This window comes from Dama dama, chromosome 6 (assembly GCF_033118175.1).
Source record: "Dama dama isolate Ldn47 chromosome 6, ASM3311817v1, whole genome shotgun sequence".
Taxonomy (NCBI): domain Eukaryota; kingdom Metazoa; phylum Chordata; class Mammalia; order Artiodactyla; family Cervidae; genus Dama; species Dama dama.
Genome location: NC_083686.1, coordinates 6,223,707 through 6,244,745, shown reverse-complemented (window position 1 = coordinate 6,244,745; position 21,039 = coordinate 6,223,707). Strand labels below are relative to the sequence as shown.

Here is a 21,039-nt window from a genome sequence, read left to right as displayed (position 1 = left end):
AAGATCCCACGTGCCAGGAGGCAACTGAGCCTGTGCTCCACAACAAGAAAAGCCACCTCGACGACGAGAAACCCATGCACCAGAATTAGAGAGCAGCCCCTGCTCGCCACAGCTAGAGACAGCCCGCGTGCAGAAACAAAGATAAATTTGTTGTACCTTTGTATCTTTATCCAGTGCAGCCAAAAATAAATTTTAAAATAGTGTTTTAGAAAAGGGCCACAATAGAGTGGCTTAACCAGCAGAAATTTACTGCCCCCTGCTTCTGGAAGTCTGAAATCAGGGTGTCAAGGCTCTCCCTCCGAAGGTGCTCAGGGCGGACCTGCTCCAGATCTCACCTGGGTCTGGTACTTCTTTGCCTGAGGCAGCGTGACCCCAGTCTTCACGTGGCATCCTCCCCGGGTCTGAATCTGTCTCCAGCTTTCCCCTTTCACAAGGACACTGGTCCCAGGGGATTTTTAGCCCATGCTACTCCAGGAGAACCCTACCCCCAAACAAGGTCACATTCTGGGGTACTGGGGGTCAGGACCTCAATGGACGAACTGTGGGAGGAACAATCCAACCCATAACCCTGGGTTTGCTTTCAAGTTTCTTTCTGCCTCTCTGTATATAATAAGTAATTAGATATTAAACAAATGTGTGATTACAACATTACACAAACTGAAGAAATATGAACAGAAAAAGAATGAGCTTTGAAAACGAAGTCTAATGTTCTATAAAGACTTAGTAAAGGCCAGTTCAATGGATGAAATATATGTGAGTAAACTGTAAAAGTCTGGGGAGGAAAAACCAGGCTGAAAATTGAGAGCTCTGAACTTTGTTTTGCTCCACTTCAAAGAAATCAAAACAAAGAACCAAAAATTATGGAGGATGCATCGTGGATGCTGTTTATATCGAAGACACTAATTGATGTTAAACTGTTAGCAATTAACTCATAATTGTAAAATGCAAGCCTTGGCCCTACATCAAAAGATTGGTGAATGAACGTTTTAGGTTCCTTGCTTTCAAAGAGTTTTTATTTTAAGCAACATGAAGGACAAGAAGAGATATCTACCATAAAATGTTGAGTGAACAATTCAAGTTTTGGAATATACAAAGAAATCTATGTTTTTCTGGAGTTCCAATGTACTTGAGAGCCTGTTTACAAACCATTTTGAAAGGACTGGATGTGTTATGAATGAATGAATATAGATGGTGACCATCCGTGCTGCTAACATCACCAAAAGGAGAGATAACCAGATGTCAACACCATCTATAAACTGTTATTTCTCTCAAAACAAATCTGAATCTGAGCTCTACAGGTCTTAGTTTATACAAGACGCAGATGACAGAGAAACATGTAAAGAACCCCATGAAGATGGAATCGGCAAAACTCAGCCCGTGGGAAATACTACTGCAACAGTAACTAAGTTCTTCAACAAATAAATTGCAAGGGGGAAAAAGACACGGCGGGGCATCGTATAAGGTAAAAACAGACTGCAATGCACTGGCATCATTGGGATCCCAGTTCAAACAAAGGGTTCTAAAAATTGCATTTATGAGACAATCAAGAAATCTGAACATTTCCCGAATATTTTATCATACCGAAGATCTCCTGCTAACTTTATACACTATAATAGCATGATGTCTTTATTTTTAAAGAGTTACACTGAAATATTTATAGAGGAAATGATAGAAAAACTGGAATTTGTTGCCAAATGAAGGGGGTGAGTACGAGGATTGGGTAGACGCAGAAATAAGACTGGTCATGGGCTGAATTGCAGAATCTAGGGTGATGGGTGATGAGAGCCTTTCTACTCACACATGTATTTGAAATTCTCCATATAATTTTTTTTTTTAATTAAGGATTGGGTTGGTATATTCACTGTGGAAAACTATTTGGTAGTATTAGTAAAGGTGAAAAAAATGTTTACCCCATGGCCCAGCAATTCATTCATATGTGAATTCATCCCAATTCATATATATTATGTGAATATATCACCACAAAAGACACATACAAGAATCTTCACTGCAGCACTATGTATTGAGGCCCTGCTATGGACTGAGTCACCCCAAATTCATAGACCGAATCCCTAACCCTCAGTATGCAGGAGTTTGGAAGTGAGGTCTGTTTAGACGCAGTCATGAGGATGGGCTCGTGGGGGGATTAATGTCCTCGCAAGAAAAGGAAGAGACCAGGGACTTCCCTGGTGGTCCTGCGGCTAAGACTCCGAGCTCTCAGTTCAGGGGGCTCAGGTTCGCTCCCTGGCTGGGGAACCACATGCCGTAACAAAGAGTCCGCCTGCCACAACTAGAGAACGATCCCGCCTGCCACAATGAACATAGACGATCCCACATGCCGCGACCAAGACCTGGTGCAGCCAAATAAATTTATAAAAAAAGAAAAAGAGGGACAGACCAGAACCTTCTCTCTCTCCACCAAATGAGGACACAGCAAGGAGGCTGATGCTGCCACGAGATCACTTCAGTCGTGGCTCTTTGTGACCCCCGATTTAGCAGGTGGAGGGATGGGTTTCAAACTCCCAGGTCAGGCTGATGTTTTTGGTCCAAAGGCCACACCTCAAGTAGCACTGAGCTAGGACACCAGTGTCCACGTGAACATGACAATTTCCAGGAACAGCCTCAGTGGGCAGTACACACCCCACCCCACCCCCACGGCCTCCTTCCTGCAGCTCGGGCTGGGGTGACAGGTTTACTGAGCGATGCCCACCTTCCATCGTCTATCAAACCCCGTGCAGGCACGTCAGCCAACATTCCAGAGCCGGTCTGCCATCTGCCCACAAGCTCCTCCCCAAGCTAGGAGCCTGACAACCTCCCAGATACGCAGGGCTCTGGGCTCCCTGCTCTCCGGACCCCGTCCTACCAGCCCCTGTCTCATCTCGCATCATTCCGGCCTCTCTGCTTGTGGACCAGGAATGCTCGACTCTGCTCTCTGAGCTCCTCCACACCCACACAGCGCAGCTCAAACGCTATTCCTCCAGGAAGTCTTCTACGATGGCCCACCAGCACGAGTCCCTCCTCCGGAAGCTGTGGGCACTGCTCAGCAGGGACCAGCCTTCCAGCCTTGCAGTTGACTGCTGAGGCAGAGGCTGCTGGCTCAACGTCAGCCTTCTGAGAGCAGGGGGCCCAGGTGGCACCATCTCTCCAAAGGGCACCAGGCGCCTAGCTCACTGCAGATTTGTTGTTGTTCAGTCACTCAGCCATGTCCGACTCTTTGCAAACCCATGGACAGCAGCATGCCAGGCCTCCCTGTCCTTCACCATCTCCCGGAGCTTGCTCAAACTCACGTCCATTGAGTCGGTGACGCCATCCAACCATCTCATCCTCTGTCGTCCCCTCTCCTCCTGCCCTCAATCTTTCCCAGCAACAGGGTCTTTTCCAATGAGTCATGCATACCCAAGGTCACACAGCTCGTCGACACAGGAGCCAGAATTCAAATCCAGGCAGTGGTTCCAGAGTGCAGACTCATCACCAACACTCAAATGTCAGACTCAGGACTTCCCTGGCGGTCCAGGGGTTAAGACGCCACACTTTCACTGCAGGAGTTGCAGGTTCCATCCCTGATCCGGGAGCCAAAACCCCCATATGCTGTGCGATGTGGCCAAAAAAGCAACAACGACAAAACCTGTCGGGCTCATTTCTGAATCTAGACTCCAGCCCAGCAGAGGGTACACGACAGGCCTGCCTGGGGCCACCCCTCCTGTAACATCCCTCTGCTTCTGCCCCAGCACTTCCAGATCACAGTGGACAGCTGCTTCTCTAGGTGTCTATCTTAGAACTTCTCTCCCACTCAGCAGACAAGCGATGTCTCCCACCGCGTGGGTCTCATCCCACAGCTGCTGGGGTGGGAGGGCCTCTCTTTATTGACATTCATATTTAATCGATGGCTCAGATGGTAAAGAATCAACCTGCAATGCAGGAGACCCCAGTTTGCTCCTGGGTCGGGAAGATATCCTGGCGGAGGGCATGGCAACCCACTCCAGTATTCTTGTCTGGAGAATCCCATGGACGGAGGAGCCTGGGGGGCTACAGTCCGTGGGACTGCAAAGAGCTGGACACGACTGAGTGGCTTACACTGTGTGATTAATCTCTTATTTCCTGCGTGTACCTGAAGGCCTCAAAGAGGACATCATTGCTGGAGGCCAGGAAGCTCACCTTCTCACATCTTCCGCAGGACTGGCACACACTTCGCAGACAAGCTTATGGGAAGACAGCCAACAAGACTTGCATTTCAAGTCCACAGTATGAAAGCTGTACTAAGAGGCCCACCAGATGGATTAGCGGAGTGCCCGTTACACACCCTCTCCAGACCCGCCTCCTTCAGGAAGCCCATGGAGGAGATTCGTGCTCACAGTGCCCTGGGTCAAACCCTGGCATGGTCCCCGAGCCATTGGAGTGTGTGACCTTGCAGCTGTCCTTTAACCTCCCTCCCTGGGTCTCCCTTTCCTTATCGGCTAAACATAAGCGGCAACTATGACCCTGGACGTTCAACCCAGCCGTCCTGGCTCTGCCACTGGCTCGTTGTGAAACTCTGGTCAACTAGCTAGCTCTCGGGATCTCAGCGTCCTCTTCTGAATAAATGAGGTTAACAGTCCTCAGCTCACAGAGTTGCTGAGCTGTTCAAATCCCCAGAAGCAGGCCCATTGTGGCTGTTGGCTGTTGTCACTGTTAGGATGCAAAGAGATGGTAGACGGCCCAGCAGTCAGTGACACCGGGGAGAGAGGTTCAATTCATGTCACCCTTTCCCTCCACGACCTTATTTACGGCTGGGCGGGTTGCCAACACGCATCCACGTGATCTGAAGGAGACAATGCTGGCCCCGTCTGATAAAGGGGAAACACGCAGGTGCTGGATATAATACAGCGCCCTGATTCTAGGTGGACGTTGGCACAGACACACCTACTGGGCCATCTGCCCGACCACTCCTTTCCTGAAAACCAGCTTCCCTGCCTGTGATGCCTCTCAGCGCCAGGCCCACGTGCGGTGTGACTGTGGGCATGGGTACCTCCATGGGCCCGTGGTTGGCGACTGACCCCAGGCAGCACCAGGATTGAGACTTAAAAAGAGACAGAAAGAGAGAGAAGGCTCAGGGATTCTCTAGGGAGCTGGCCTGAGACCGATGAGGCTGGCAGCCTGGAATTGCCACCATGAGGACTGCGGGATGGGGGAACCCAGAGGAAGGAAGAGGCCATGGGCAAGGAGGAGCCCAGAAAGGGGGCGGGCAGAGTCTGTGCTGACCGATCCCCTCCTCAACCCCTCAAGTGTCATGAAGTAACCTGGAGTTCTGATGATTAAACCCCCTTTGAAAAAAAATATTTTTAACTGAAGTATTTATTACAGATTTACAATGCTGTGTTAGTTTCTGGTGGACAGCGAAGTGATCCGGAATACACAGATATAAAGACATATATATATATTCTTTTTCATGTTCTTTCCATCTTGGTTTATTACGAGATACTGAACACGACTCCCTGAGTTATGCAGTAAGACGCTGTTGCTGATAAAGACCTTTTTGGACCGCCTTTGCGAATAGGTTTCTGTCACCTGCAACAGATAGACTCGCTGCGCTCAGTCTGATGGCACCAAAGTCCTTGGACACCAAGCTCGGCTCCTCCCGCTGCCCCACTTCTACCACTTACCCCAATCCAGCCCACACCACGCCTCCCAGGAGCAAATCAGATCAGCCTCAGACGCTGCGAGAAGTCGGTCGTGTGTGCACGTGTGCTCAGACGTCAGTCCTGTCTGACTCTTTGCGACCCCATGGACTGTAGCCCTCTAGGCTCCTCTGTCCATGGGGATTCTCCAGGCAAGAATACTGGAGTGGTTGCCATGCCCTCCTCCAGGGGACCTTCCCAACCCAGGGATCGAACCCGAGTCTCTTATGTCTCCTGCATTGGCAGGCGGGTTCCTTCCCATGAGCGCCACCTGGGAAAGGCCTAGAAATAGGTCAACCATTCTCAACTCTAATCTAAAGATATACCAAAACAGAGTAGAGAATAATTCTAGAAAATTTCTACGAAAATAAAAGCAGAGGAGGGCTTTTGGTTTGCTCCATTAGAAAGGCTCTGACGTGGGTCATGATTTCTGCCAAGATCATCACAGGCACAGGAAACTGGAAAAGGCACCGCTCACCATCCACACCAGATCATCTCCTGCAGAGCCCGCTCTCAGTGGGCAAGTCACTGCTTTTCATAGTGACTCACAATCAGTTTAAAAGCACTATTATTAAAATAAGAGGGAGGGACTTCCCTGGAGTTACGGTGGTTGTAATTCCGCGCTTCCAGTGCAGAGGGTGTGGGTTCAGTCCCTGGTTGGTGATCTAAGATCTAGTGTGCCGCATAGCTTGGCCAAAACAAAATAAAATGGAAATAAATTACCCACCAAGAAAGCTATAGAATACAGGAGAAGTAACCAGTCCTGGAGACAGTGGGTTCTCAATCTGCCACTGGCTAGTTGTATGCTTTGAACCTGTAATCTCACCCTGACTTAGTTTTCCAATCTGTAAAAGGGGCTGTAAGAAATAGAAATAAGATCACCGTCCACCTGTCAAAGTTGGTGGGAGATTCAAACAAGCTGATGTGGTGCACAGTATGCCTCACGGCACACCCTGGAGACAGCGGGGGGGTGGAAAAAACAGAGAAAAACAAGCACCCGTGAGATGCAGACACTCTGTGGGAGCAGACACTACTTAGTAAACCAGCGCTGCGTCCAAGTCCTGGCTTCTAGACCAGCTCTGCTGCTGCGGGGCTTGCTGGGGAGACACAGCGCAACCCAACTTCAAAAGGAACAGAACTGCTTCTCATAAGGCATCTCCACGGAGAATGTTCCTAAGGAAACATCAGCAAGAACATTTTAAAGATCCCTCCTGGAGACAGCTTTTCTTTTCTGTATTCTTCCCAAAAACAATTCTGGCAACAAGTTTGGTCAATGCTTCCTCGCAAATAGTATGAAAGTAAATGTGTTAGTCGCTGAGTCATGTCCCACTCTTTGCAACCCTGTGGACTATAGCCTGCCAGGCTCCTCTATGCACGGAATTCTCCAGGCAAGAATACTAGAGTGAGTTGCCATTCCCTTCTCCAAGAGATCTTCTCCACTCAGGGATTGAACCTGGTCTCTCTCATAGCGGGCAGATTCTTGACCGTCTGAGCCCCCAGAGAAGCCCTAAATAATAATATGATGAAGGTTTTTCTCTGCGCCTTTCAGGCATGGTTTTAAACACAGGCTTTACATGCATCATCTCATTTAAGTCTCACAGACAAAAGCTATAGAGTCACACTACATTTATGAGAACAGAGGCTCTGAAAATTGTCAGCCCAACAAGCAACAGTCAAGACCTAGGACTTAAACCAAATCCCCTGGACATTTAACCTGCCTCAGTTTGCCCCATCACCTGCCCACGTTAATTCATCATTACCACCCTCTGGGCCATGGCAGGAGCCTCACCCTCCCTGTGAGCTATCCTACCAGCTGCAGCCGGATTCTTTTCCCAAAACCCAAGTCCACTTCGAGGCTGGTTCACAGCACTCAGCAAGTGCACCACAGAAGGCGTGGCTTTCAAAAACACTTGCCAAATGAATGCAACCTTTGCTTACGCTGCCTTAGCTTCCTGCCCCCTACAAAGCTCCCCAGGCTGCCAGTCAGGGTCCTCTAGCTCTAGCTCCCCAGCCTTGGCCAACTTACCCCATGAATGCACACCTCGTGGGTCCACCATGAACTGCTGCCTCCTCCACTCTCTGGACACGCCGTTTTCTCTGCCTGGCATGCTCTTTCCCCATCTCCCCAGCCCCCCAGCCCCCACATACACACTCTGCCATCAACACCCTTTCTAGGTTAATAAACGGACTAACAATTCCTCCGTAATGTAAGTCATCACTCATTTCTTAGTGAGCCAAGCCCAGGACACTACATCTCTCCTGCAGCTTCAGATCAGGGCAGAGTTTATGAAATACCCAGACCAAGTTCTAGAGCACACTCTGCTGAGCTGTATGCCTACCTGTCTTCCTGGTCTAATCTAAGCTAATCTCTTCTTCAATGCAGGAACAGGCCTGTGTCTCAAGCCCCAGCGGAACAGGAACTCTCCATCATGTATTTACCAGGATACACCCTGTGCTTCTCTTTGCTGTTGTTCAGTCGCTCAGTTGTGTCTGACTCTTTGTGACCCCATGGACTGCAGCACGCTGAGTTTTCCTGTCCTTCACCATCTTCTGGAGTTTGCTCAAACTCATGTCCATTGAGTCAGTGATGCCATCCAACCATCTCCTCCTCTGTCGTCCCCTTCTCCTCCTGCCTTCAGTCTTTCCCAGCATCAGGTTCTTTTCCAAAGAGTTGGTTCTTCCCATCAGGTGGCCAAAGTATTGGAGCTTCAGCTTCAGCATCAGTCCTTCCAGTGAATACTCAGGGTTGATTTCCTTTAGGATGGACTGGTTTGATCTCCTTGCAGTCCAAGGGGCTCTCAAAAGTCTTCTCCAGAACCACAGTTTGAAAGTATCAATTCCTTGGTGCTCAGCCTTCTTTATGGTCCAAATCTCACATCCATACATGACTACTGGAAAAACCATAGCCTTGACTATATGGATTTTTGTCAGCAAAATAATGTGCTTCTCTTTAGAGAGTTCCAAATGCAAAATTGGGTATTCCATTTTGGCTGGACACAGGATGCAAATATGGAAAACTCCCCAGGTTCTATGGCACGAGAAGAGGGAGCCGGGTTCCAGGGCCCTCCCTTCCTCTTCTGCCCCGGCACTGGGACTGTGCCCCCAAAACACTTCTGCTCTCTCACATGAAAGAACAGACCTATGGGATATGATCCTCTGTGAAGATGTTACTCCACAGAGGACTCATCCTGAAGTTAACTGTTTTGATTAATGTATAAAGTTAGTTAATACATAAAAATCCACCTCTCTCTCTACATCTTCAATTATGAAGATGTCACTCTTTGTTCTGGGGCTCATGAAATGCACTCACCCCAAAGATCACTGCAACACTATTCACATCAGACAAGACAGGAAAGCAAGCCAAGGGTTCATCAAAAGACGAATGGACACCGAGGATGTGGTGCATACATACAACGGAGTATTACTCAGCCATAAAAAAAGATGGACTAATGCCACTTGCCGTGACATGGATGGACCTGGAGATGATCACACTAAGTGAAATGAGACAGAGCCAGACAAATATCACAGGATATCATTTACACGTGGAGTCTAAAACCAAAAAACACAGATGAACTTCTTCATAAAACAGGAATAGACTCACAGAACCAGAAAACAAACTTATGGTTACCAAGGGGAAGGGGAGGGGAGGGATGAATTGGGAGGATGGGACTGACATAGTCACACTACTGTGTATAAAACAGATAAGCAGCAAAGACCTACTTATAGCACAGGGAACTAGGGCAAAGAATCTGAAAAGAATACATATATAAATATACGTACACACACACACACACACACACACACAAAACTGAACCAATGTGATGAAAGCCTGAAGCTAACACACTGTAAACCGACGATACTTCAATTATTTTTTAAAAAGTCATGTGAAAAGGGGGGAAAAAACCCAGAAAACCACGATTGTGCTCTAGTGTCCATACTGCAAAGCACCTAATGAGCACTTTGAAGCTACTATGAAAGTCAGTAACTGAGTGGGAGAGCGTAAGTAAGGAAGCGGTGGAAGAAAGCCGACACTTGCAAGCATCAGCTGCTACGTTCAGTATTATATCCTCCAAGCAGCCTGACAAGCTTTTTGAAAGGGGCAGTGTTGGTCTGCTCTGGTCTACTTCTGGGAATTTCTTTCTCCAAAGTAGCAAGTATTGATGAAGGTCAAAGGACAAGGAAGGCTAACACCCTAAGATTACACTGGGATTTAAATTCCACACTAATCATGTTGTTGGAGATAAAAAAAAAAAAAAACCCTAGAAGGCAATGGAAGTAAGACACCTTTTAACCTGATCATTCGAATGAAGACCTTTAAAAATATTGTTTTCCCTAGTGAAACTAGTGTGAGGAAGTCTTCCTATGAAACCCAGAGGGAGAAAAATAAACATATGGAAAGAGATTACAGGATTAACCGATTACATGATCTGCCTTAGAATGACACAAGGAGGCTTCACAGTCTTTTTAAAGAAGTCATTGCAGATTCATATCAAACAACTGAATTCTAGGTTTTCTACATAAACAAGAAGCCCAGACTAAATTCACTAATCGGCATCTGTGCTTGCTTGCATTTGTGCTCAGTCATGTCTGACTCTCTGTGACCCCCTGGACTGTAGCCCACCAGGCTCCTCTGTTCATGGGAGAATGCAAGAATACTGGAGTGGGTTGCTATTTCCTTCTCCCGGGGATCTTCTCAACCCAGGAATCGAACCCGGGCCTCCTGCACTTTCAGGTGCATTCTTTACCACTGAGCCACCAGGTATTTACTGGTCAAAAAGTCTGTTCGGGTTTTTGCATAAGATGTTACAGAAAAACTCCAACAAACTTTTTTGGCCAACCATGTATTTATTCAATTATATTTACATCAAGTCTAAAGATAAATGAAGAGATATCTATTGAGAAGCGTGAACTTGTGTTCAGTATGAATAAATAAATTCGATGTGTCTTCTGCTTCTGTCCTTTGGCCTTCCAGATTGAGTCTTTTAGGCAGTGACGTAAGCAGTAAGCAGTGCTTGCCCAGGACACTCTTCTACGACAGAAGGGCTCCGAGTGATTTACTTCACTGAATCGAAATTTAAACTAACAAAAATTTGAGAACTACACTTCAGACTGTTTCAACTGCTTAACCTGACATAAATACATGTAAAAAGTTCTATGTAAATGTATATTAAGAAAATCTATAAACTGCCCATAATATAAACAGGTGCTAAGGTTTGCTAAATACATTCTCTCTCCTCCTTTCTCTCTCTCACAAATAATCTTCTTATGAACAATGGCTGACCATCTTAGGAAGATGATCAAGACTACCACAAATTTTATAACACTTAATAATCAATGACAGTATGCAAATCTTCATAGTTAAAAGAACAAGCCTAAGCTAGATCTAACATTAAACCAATAAAAATTTAGACTGCCAAACCCTAATAGCAGACACTTCCCATAGACCACTTACATTTTCATAATCCCGTTCCTGAAAACACATACCCTGAAGACTTCCCAGGACAGATTAGCCCCATTGCTAAGGCCAGACAGTGGCACATACACAGAGCAACTGCACGATGCCAGCCAAGTTCCCTCCTGTCCTCAGACTCAGACTCATAGAATTGAAGCAAACAAGTTACCCAGGTAACAGGTTTGTTTCACCTGACCTAGCCTGAAGCAGTGTCAAAACCACGTATCATAGTGGGTGGAGGAGAGTTAAACTTCTAACGTTCAATGTCCATGAGCGGTCATTATTGACTTCTCATTTGATGGCAGGGAATTCGCATTTTTAGCCTACCTTTTACCTTTGGTAGGAATTTGAGGATAATTCAGTTCTCTAACCAACACAAAGAAGGAGGGGATGGAGGATAAAGAATTGGAAGAACAACATGGCAACACAGTTCAGTTTCATTTTCTTATCATCACGTTCCTGACAACCTATTTCATTTGATTTTCTTAACTTCCATCTAAACGCTTTCTGTTCCTGTGCCAATCACTCACTCAGAATCTCACACTTGACCACAGAGAATATATCCTCCTCCTATCATGCTGTCATTAACAACACTAGTGCGTGTGTGCCCGGGAGCGGTGTTTGGAGACAAATTCTGTCCTTTTCCAGCCGCGGGACTTACCTTCAGGGAAAGCATTGGGCTGCACAACGTGAACAAATAGGCGCACGATGTGAAAGAAGAAGCCAGCGGGACCAGGATCGAAAGAGTCGCTGGTCTGATAGGAGGTTGAAGGCAACTGGAATTCCAAATCAGCAGGACGGTACCCGGATGATGACGGCTCCTCTGACATGGTGTCCTCACAGAGGCCCAGCAGCAGGAGGAAGCTGAGGAGGAGGACCATGGCTAGTAAGATGCCCTGAACATGAGGTGGTACTGGGGGCCGCCCACGTCAGGGGTTCTGGAAGCCTTAGGGACGGCAGAAGCGCGTTCCTGTGCAGAAGAAGCGTCCTGAAGTTGAGTCTGCGGTGTCCTCAGTTTCCTGGCCAGGGTGGCATGCAGCGAAGGGCAGCAGAGAACCTTCTCTGGCAGGCAGGGGAGGGGGACTCAGTCCATCAAAGCAGCATCCCTGGCAGGGAGAGAAGAGACGGGGGGTCACTAATGCCTGCAGCCTGCCCGCACCCGCAGCTCGCCTGGTGGAGAGGCTGCCAAGCTTTAGAGCAAGCGCTCAGCCTAATCCGCTGCTGGGGAAGAAACACAGAGCCTGCTCCAAGCGTGAGGGCAGGAAAGCTAGAAGGTCCCCGGCCAAGAGCCAGACCCAGGAACACCAGGCAGTGGAGTGACTGTGTGGTCTCAGAAGCTAACACTTAACCGCATCTGAAAACATTCTACACGCCCACAGGTAGGAACTCACTTAAGGCATTATCCCATTTCACAGATGAGGAAACTGACTCAGAGAATCTCAGTGATTTGCCCGAAGCCACCGCTGACTAATGGTAGGCCAGAACTCACACCCAGTAGGTGGCTTTCAGAGCCCAAGCCTGGACTGTCCCAACTCCGAGACACCCTCCCTGCAGAGCCCGCCATCTCAGAGAGGTAGAGCTCCCCAGCAATAGATAAGATGCTCATTTTTCCTCCAGTTTTGGGCTGTTCTCCCCATCTCTGCAAATGTCTTACTTTGTCTTTTATTTTACTAATGTGCTCCGTGATCTGGCTCCGTGGTAAAGAATCCGCCTTCAGTGCAGGAGACACAGGTGGGGAAGATCCCCTGGAGGAGGCAATGGCAACCCACTCCAGTATTCTTGCTGGGAAATCCCACGGACAGAGGAGCCTGGCAGGCTACAGTCCGTGGGGTCACAAAGAGTCGGGGGACTAAACAACAAACAGCAACAACCCCCTTCCTGGAGACGTGTTTTACTCCGTCTCTTATCTCACTAATATGCTCACTGATCTAACTTTATCTCCTCTTCACTCCCCTCAATCCAAACTGGAAGAGCGTGGCCTCAAGGGACCAAACTCTTTAAGGTGGGGTGATGCTGGTTTCTGTCTTTTTAACATGCTCACCAGGTCGCCCGGGTGGGAGTCCCCATCTCAAGTCACCCCATGGGCGACTCGGGGTCCAGGCGATGACAGACTGAGCAGAGGGAGACCCCCGCCCTCCCCTGGGGACGGGAGAAAGATCAGGAACCGAAATCAGCTCCCAACCCAGCGTCCGGGGGGCGGCGTGGACCCCGTCCTCCTGGAGTTTCTCTCCCCAGAGCTGAGCACAGTGCAGGCATACAGACAGGGCTGAGTATGAGCCGCGGAACAGAAACTACATCATCCAAACCAAGAGCTCGGCTTGTGCCAGACACTGGGCGAGAGGACTCGAAACAGAACTTCCCAGGGCAACCGCCGCTCTGCCTGTCCTTTTCCTCCAGGGGCAGGAACATTCTGACTTTATTTTGTGTATTACACTCACTAACTTTCAAAATAAGGATGGGGTTCTCCAGAAACCCATAGGGATTCCCTGGCAGTTCAGATGGTAAAGCAGGAGACCCAGGTTCGATCCTTGGGTCAGGAAGACCCCCTGGAGAAGGGAATGGCGACCCATCCCAGTATTCTTGCCTAGAAAATTCCATGGATGGAGAAGCCTGGTGAGCTACAGTCCATGGGGTCGCAAAGAGTTGGATTGAGTGACTTCACGTGCTTTCACTTTCTCCAGGAACACACGCAAGATGCGGGAGAGAGACCACTAAGAGATGGACACATTTGTACAAGAGGCCAGAGGACCCACTATCTGTATTCCACCAAGTCAAAGAAAGCCCAGACCAGAGGCAGGAGGTGATGAGCTACCTGAGAGAAGATGTTCATTCACATCAGGTGCCCTTAGAACCGCCTCATCTTCTAAGCCCCGTCCACTGCAGTCCCGTCTGCACAGACCAGCCAGTGGAGGGACCCTCGACTCTCCCCTTCTCAAACCGCGGGCTGCCCGGCTCCCCTGCGGTGCCCAGTGCCACCCTCATGGACCCCCGCCTCCGGGTCCACCTCACCCACGGACACAGACACACCGGGGCCCTGGCCAGGGCTTCTAAAGGACGATCCCTGCCAACAACCCGTGCTCGGGCTCGGAAGCACTCGAGCCTTTCACGGTCTCCACCACGAATCAGCGCCCTGCTCGGTCCCCGAATCTCTCCCAGAGAGAACAGATAAGAAGGAGGAGACACAGCAAGTCAGCCTCTGCCCAGCCCGTCTGCAGCTCTGCGGGGCTGAACGGGGCAGGAGGAAGAGACGACGGAGGGGCGTGTGGTTATCCAGGTAGGACCACGCTGCTGCGGGCGGGCAGGCGGGCGTGCACACACATCACACACAATCCGGGCACGCACACTGACACACAGTTCACACAGACACAGCACACATGGAACACACTCCACAGGCGGGCGTGCACACACATCACACACAATCCGGGCACGCACACTGACACACAGTTCACACAGACACAGCACACATGGAACACACTCCACAGGTGGACGTGCACACACATCACACACAATCCGGGCACGCACACTGACACACAGCTCACACAGACACAGCACACACGGAACACCCCAGGTGCATACACTCCACAGGCGGACATGCACACACATCACACACACAGTTCACACAGACACAGCACACTCGGAACACCCCAGGTGCACACACTCCACAGGCGGACATGCACACACATCACACACACGGCTCGGGCACGCACACTGACACACAGTTCACACAGACACAGCACACATGGAACACACTCCACAGGCGGGCATGCACACACATCACACACAATCCGGGCACGCACACTGACACACAGTTCACACAGACACAGCACACATGGAACACACTCCACAGGCGGACGTGCACACACATCACACACAATCCGGGCACGCACACTGACACACAGTTCACACAGACACAGCACACACGGAACACCCCAGGTGCATACACTCCACAGGCGGACATGCACACACATCACACACACAGTTCACACAGACACAGCACACTCGGAACACCCCAGGTGCACACACTCCACAGGCGGACATGCACACACATCACACACACGGCTCGGGCATGCACACTGACACACAGCTCACACAGACACAGCACACATGGAACACACTCCACAGGCGGGCATGCACGCACATCACACACAATCCGGGCACGCACACTGACACACAGCTCACACAGACACAGCACACGCGGAACACCCCAGGTGCATACACTCCACAGGCGGACGTGCACACACATCACACACAATCCGGGCACGCACACTGACACACAGCTCACACAGACACAACACACTCGGAATACCCCAGGTACATACACTCCACAGGCGGACGTGCACACACATCACACACAATCCGGGCACGCACACTGACACACAGCTCACACAGACACAACACATTCAGAACACCCCAGGTGCATACACTCCACAGGCGGACGTGCACACACATCACACACACAGTTCACACAGACACAACACACTCGGAACACCCCAGGTGCATAGACTCCACAGGCAGACGTGCACATGCACATGCACACACGTCTTGTTTTCTGCTAAAGGACACGCAGAAGCACAGCAGCTGGAAGGATTAAAGACTCAGCTGCTAAGAAAGGCTGACTTCCTGGTGATGCCACCAAGGCCCCGCTGGGGACAGAGGGAAACGCAGTGAGGGGAGACGGCAGGAGGCCCACGGGAGACCTGTGAATAAACAGGCTCCAGCCATCCTCGATGAAGAGCAGACTGGAGAGATCCCTCAGGAAAGGCAAAGATGGGGCGTCCACTGGGTCAGGGCAGCACCTGAGCGGCGCCTGCGTCCTGCTCCCGAGTGGAGGTCCCTCTTAACTTCTGGAGCCACTTTTAAGAACATATCGAACACCCCAGGTGCACACACTCCACAGGCGGACATGCACACACATCACACACACGGCTCGGGCACGCACACTGACACACAGTTCACACAGACACAGCACACATGGAACACACTCCACAGGCGGGCATGCACACACATCACACACAATCCGGGCAAACCTCATTACTTACAAAACACCAGACTACAGATAAAAGTCAAGGTGACAAAGAAGAAGTTTTTGTCTCAGTTCGAATTGCTGTTCTTTCAAGGTCTGGGTACTTCGGTACACTCAGTAGCAAGAGCCCCTGAGAGCCATCAGGGAACTGCCAGCACAAACCCCAGGATGGCTCCAGACCCAAGAGCCCCATCAGCGTAAAACTGGGTCTTTGTTTCAAATGAGATTATCAGACTGCATTTCTGGAGATGTGGCCCATTAATCTGCATGTTTAGCACCCTCCCCCGGTGACTGATGCTTAGACAACGAAGGCTTGAGAACCAGCACTGTTCCTGACTAAGCCATACCTCTTTCCAAAGACACCTCCACGCTCCCAAACACAACTGCAGAACAACAGACGTGAAGCAAAACCTAGCTGAACATCTTTCTTTGATTGCACTGAGCGGACCAAGCCCAGCAGCTTTGTGGGCCCCTGACTCCCCATCTTGGTGCCCTTGGAGCCTGGCACATACTAGGCACTCAGTAAGGATGTGTGCATGCTAAGTCACTAAGTCCTGTCCGACGCTCTAGGACCCCATAGACTGTAGCCTGCCAGACTCCTCTGTCCATGGGGTTTTCAGCCAATCAGACGCTCACTTCTGGGCTTGTGCATGAGACACAGGGCAGCAGAGGCAGTTTCTGCTTCAATGATGGCAACATTCGAGCAGCCACAGTCAGAGCCTCATGGCAGCCACGGCCGTACCCCATCAGGAATCCTGCTGTAAGCCCCAAGTCCACTCCTCTGGGCTCCCAAGCCTGGCCGGCCAGCCAGCCTTTCGGTCCCATCACTAGGTCACCCCAGTATCCAGTCTCTTTTCTGCTAAAATTATGCAGAATTGCTTTCAGTCATTTGTAACCATGCATCCTGACCTTGAACTAATCTCAGTGTGAACTCTTGATCCCTATAAACGGACTTCCTTCATACTGCGAATGGTCCCAACAAACCAATATTTGCCTTATTATTTTCTACCTGTCCTTTGATGCACTTTGCTTTACCACACTAGACACACAGGAATAGTCCAGCATGGAACTCATAAAGTGAAAGTTAAAGTCACTCAGTTGTGTCCCACTCTTTGCGACCCCATGGACTATGCAGTCCATGGAATTCTCCAGCCCAGAATACTGGAGTGGGTAGCCTTTCCCTTCTCCAGGGGATCTTCCCAACCCAGGGATTGAACCCAGGTCTTACGCATTGCAGGTGGATTCTTTAGGAGCTGAGTCACAAGGGAAGCCCAGGAATACTGAAGTGGGTAGCTTATCCCTTCTCCAGCAGATCTTCCCGACCCAGGAATCAAAGCAGGGTCTCCTGCATTGCAGGCAGATTCTTTACCAACTGAGCCATCAGGGAAGCCTGGAACTCATAAGAAAGTTCATTTTAAAAATGGGATACATTAAGAAAACTAAATTAAAAGGCACTGTAGCAGGGAACAGAGGGCCCCGGCTTTTACGAGGAGGAAGTCTCTAGTCCCACTGACGACCTGAGCACAGCAGTTGTTTGCAGTCCCCCCAGCGGTTCTCATTGCTGTCTGCAATAAGGGGTTTTGAACGGCGTGGGAGAGTTGGCGGTGGAATTCAGGTGCAGGGCCTAGCCGCACTCACACCTGGCAGTCCACAGAGGGTTCCGACCGCCCCTGCCTGCCGAGAGCAACAGCCTCAGCTCCGCCGCGGCCGCCGCTGGCAGAGGAAACTCACAAATGAAGGAGAAGATCCAAAGTTCACACACATTGAATAATAGGAAGTTGCCTATATTCAAGTCTTTCGAAAAGTGTCATCCGGCTCAAGCAACCCAGGAACAGCCAGCAGTTGAGTCTCCGGGGGCGGGGGTGGGGGTGTCTCTGTTCGGGTGCGGGAGGGGACGTTCCAGGATCCCAATCACACACCTGCTGAAATTAACCAAGCTCAGCCGCCTGTCTCCGGAACCCGGGAAAACCGTCCTCCAAGCCCCGGGGCAGGAGCGAGTTTCAGCAGCTGCCGCGGGCTACAAGGCAAAACCTGTTGCTACTCCAGCTGGCGGTGCCTATCGTCCCCGCCTTTCCCTACCACCCTCCGCCGGCCCGGGGCCCCCTCCTGCCCGCGCGCCCCCGGCGCCAGGAGCCTCTCCAGGGCTGCTGGACAAAGGATGCGCGGCCGGGCGGGCGGGCGCGCGAAGCCCGGAGACTCCAGGAATCCTTCACCACCGGGGGGAAGGGGATGGGGGTGCCCGAGTAACTTGGCCGCCGCTGGCGCAGGCTGGAGTGGACTGGGATCGCGGGTGAGAAAGGGGTCCCGACCGGTGCGCCCCGGGCTCCCGCGATCCGATCCGCCGCCGCTCTCGGCGAGGACTTGGAGAAACTGACCTCCGGCCCCCGACTCCCCGGCGCCGCGAAGCTCTTCGTCTGTCCACGATTCCCTTTGTTGTCCTCCCGGACGCCTTACCGGCCAGGGTGCGCCTCCAACACCCCGTTCTCCGTCCGGCAATCGCTGAAGGTCCCTGCGCTGCGCGCCCAGAGCGGACCGAGCAATGCTTCAAGCCAGGGGTGACTGCGCCCGCACGTGGGCACGGCGACAAGGCCGCCCGCCCACGGCACCCCCAGAGCCCCACGTGTGCCAGTCGGCTGCACTCCGTACTCCTTTCAGCAAATCAGAGGAAGGGGACCCCTCTCCATACCCAGCCGGGGGGAGTCAATGCCCCACACCCCTTGCTCCACTACCCCCACCCTCCGCCGGGGACTCCCCGCACCGAAAAGCAGTTCCCAAGCCCCAGACCCGCCTCCCTGGTCCGCCCCCCTCTCAGAGAGCGAGCTGGTGGCCTCGGGGTCCGAGTCGCGCTCGCGCCCCCATCTCTGGCTCGCACCCCACAGCCGCCGGCTTCTCTCCGCTGCGTGGAAAGACCCACCACGCAGCCCGCAAAGTTGGCGCGCGTCAGCGCCCTGCCCCGAACTCCCGAGAGGTCCACCTCGCCCTGCAGCCCCTCGGGCTCCCCCGCCGCTCTCCGGGCTAGCATCACCTGCCGCGGGCTGGGAGAGGGGGGTACAGAGTGTGCCCTCCCCCCCATTTCCCGCCCCCCCTAGCTTTCTGGGCGGGGGCGCTCACCCCCGGGGTTGGGGCCCCAGACGCCTTCCGGGCTCCGAAGGGGCTACTCACCGCGCGCCCGGTCCAGCTCTCCTTCGGGTCGAGCCGCCGCCGCCGCCTCCGCCCCCCACCCCACCCCGTCTCTTTCCTCGCCTCACCCCACCCCCCCACCCGGCCCGCTCCGCCCCGGCTCATAAATCATTTATGAGTCGGCTTCGGGGACCACCGGGCTGGCTTCCGGAGAGGCGGCCCCGCAGCCCCGCGCGTCTGCCAGACAGACCCTGGGACAGGGCGGGTCTGGAAAGGCGCCGGCCTTGGAGGCGCGCCGGCGAGGCCCGGGGCGGGGGGTGCCGTGAGACCTGTTGCAGACCGCCCCCCCCTCCCCTCGCCCCGGCGCTCACGGGCGGGGACTTGAGGATGCGGCCCCCGGAACGCGCCGCTTCCTGAAACAGACTCACCCGCGGCGGGAGGGCCGAGCGCGCGGCCCTGGGCCCAGGTGGGGACCTGCTGGGGGTTCTGCACGCGCGCCCGGTTGGACCCGCTGAGCAGCTTCGCCTACATGCCCTGGGGCACCCCCGGAGACCCAGCTTCTGCCATTTCCAGCGGCGAGAGCGGGGCTCCGGCAAGCACGCCCTTCTCCCAGCACCCACGCCTCCTCGAGGCAGGCTGAGCGTCTGTTTGAACACCGCTACTCTTCTGAAACTTCTCTCTCTGGTTCCCACTCAGACCTGCCTCGGTTGACTCCCTCTGCCGCGTTAGACGCTTTTATTGCCAGATTCCAAGGCTTTTTTTTTTTTTAATTTACCCAAATAAAACCAAACTCAAAGCCTTTGGTTCCTCAGCGCGCACTAACCGTGATGCTAGTGGCTGGGGCTAGAACGCCCACAGAGAGCCACCCTTGCTCCCGTATACGCACACAGGCAGCCGCTATAGGTCCAAGCACTGGGAGCTTTCATCCCTCCTTTCATTTGCTGGGAGTTACCTGCCATCCCCACTGGCTGAGGGGCACGAAGCTCCCGCCGAGAGCAACCAGCCCCCCTCTTCCAACTGCGCTCACGGAGGTTCACCTCACTCCTCACTCACTACTTCCTATCTCGAGTGGAGAGTACTCCCTGGTGGGAAAAATAAGACTTATGGAAGAAAAGCACCTTCCAGACAGTGTTGGGAACACAGTAGGTGTTTCATGTTTGTGATAAAGATGGATTGATGGATGCATGGAAGGATGGACAGACCGACAATTGAATGATGGACAGGAAGGTTGACTTAATAGTTCTTTCACTTACCCCAGAATCTAGCAGAGAACAGGTGCTCAAAACAGCATTATTTGTTTGACAACTATTAAGTCAAAAAAAAAAAGAAAGAAAGAAAAGGGCTTCCCTGGTGGCTAAGCTGGGAAAGAATCCATCAGAAACTCGGGAGACCTGGGTTCGATGCCTGGGCTGGGAAGATCCCCTGGAGAAGGGAAAGGCTACCCACTCCAGTATTCTGGCCTGGAGAATTCCATGGACTGTGTAGTCCCCGGGGTCACAAAGAGTCAGACACACTGAGCGACTTTCACTTTCACTTAACTTTTAAACTGATCTTGGGGCTTCCCTGGTGGTTCAGTAGCTGAGACTCCACTCTCTGAATGCAGTGGCCAGGTTCAATCCCTGGTCAGAGGACTACATCCCACAGCCCACAGCCAAGAGTTCTCAGGCTGCACATGAGATCCTGCATGCCACAGCAAAGGTCAAAGATCCAAGACCCTGGGCAGCCAAGCCATTTTTTTAAATGCAAGAAAATAAAAAGTTTAAACTGTGCTTGACTGTGCGTATTTCTAGGAT

General features: G+C 51.6%; 1 protein-coding gene across 11 annotated transcripts in view; it reads right to left on the bottom strand.

Annotated features, from left to right (window-relative positions):
• PROM1 (prominin 1) overlaps window positions 1-19,861 on the bottom strand; it is a 113,090-nt gene extending 93,229 nt beyond the window's left edge. For 2 of the 11 annotated variants that reach the window (XM_061145471.1, XM_061145464.1), the window contains exons 1-2: window positions 18,502-18,847; window positions 11,765-12,209 (exon numbers count right to left, since the gene is read on the bottom strand). In XM_061145471.1, the coding sequence (XP_061001454.1) occupies window positions 11,765-11,984 (220 nt within the window). In that variant the 5' untranslated portion in view covers window positions 11,985-12,209; window positions 18,502-18,847. Of the gene's footprint in view, window positions 1-11,764; window positions 12,210-17,354; window positions 17,447-18,045; window positions 18,144-18,501; window positions 18,849-19,288; window positions 19,364-19,674 lie in introns of those variants that run through there. The other 9 variants (XM_061145465.1, XM_061145466.1, XM_061145467.1 and 6 more) reach the window with 9 other exon arrangements.
• Window positions 19,862-21,039: the final 1,178 nt, after the last annotated feature.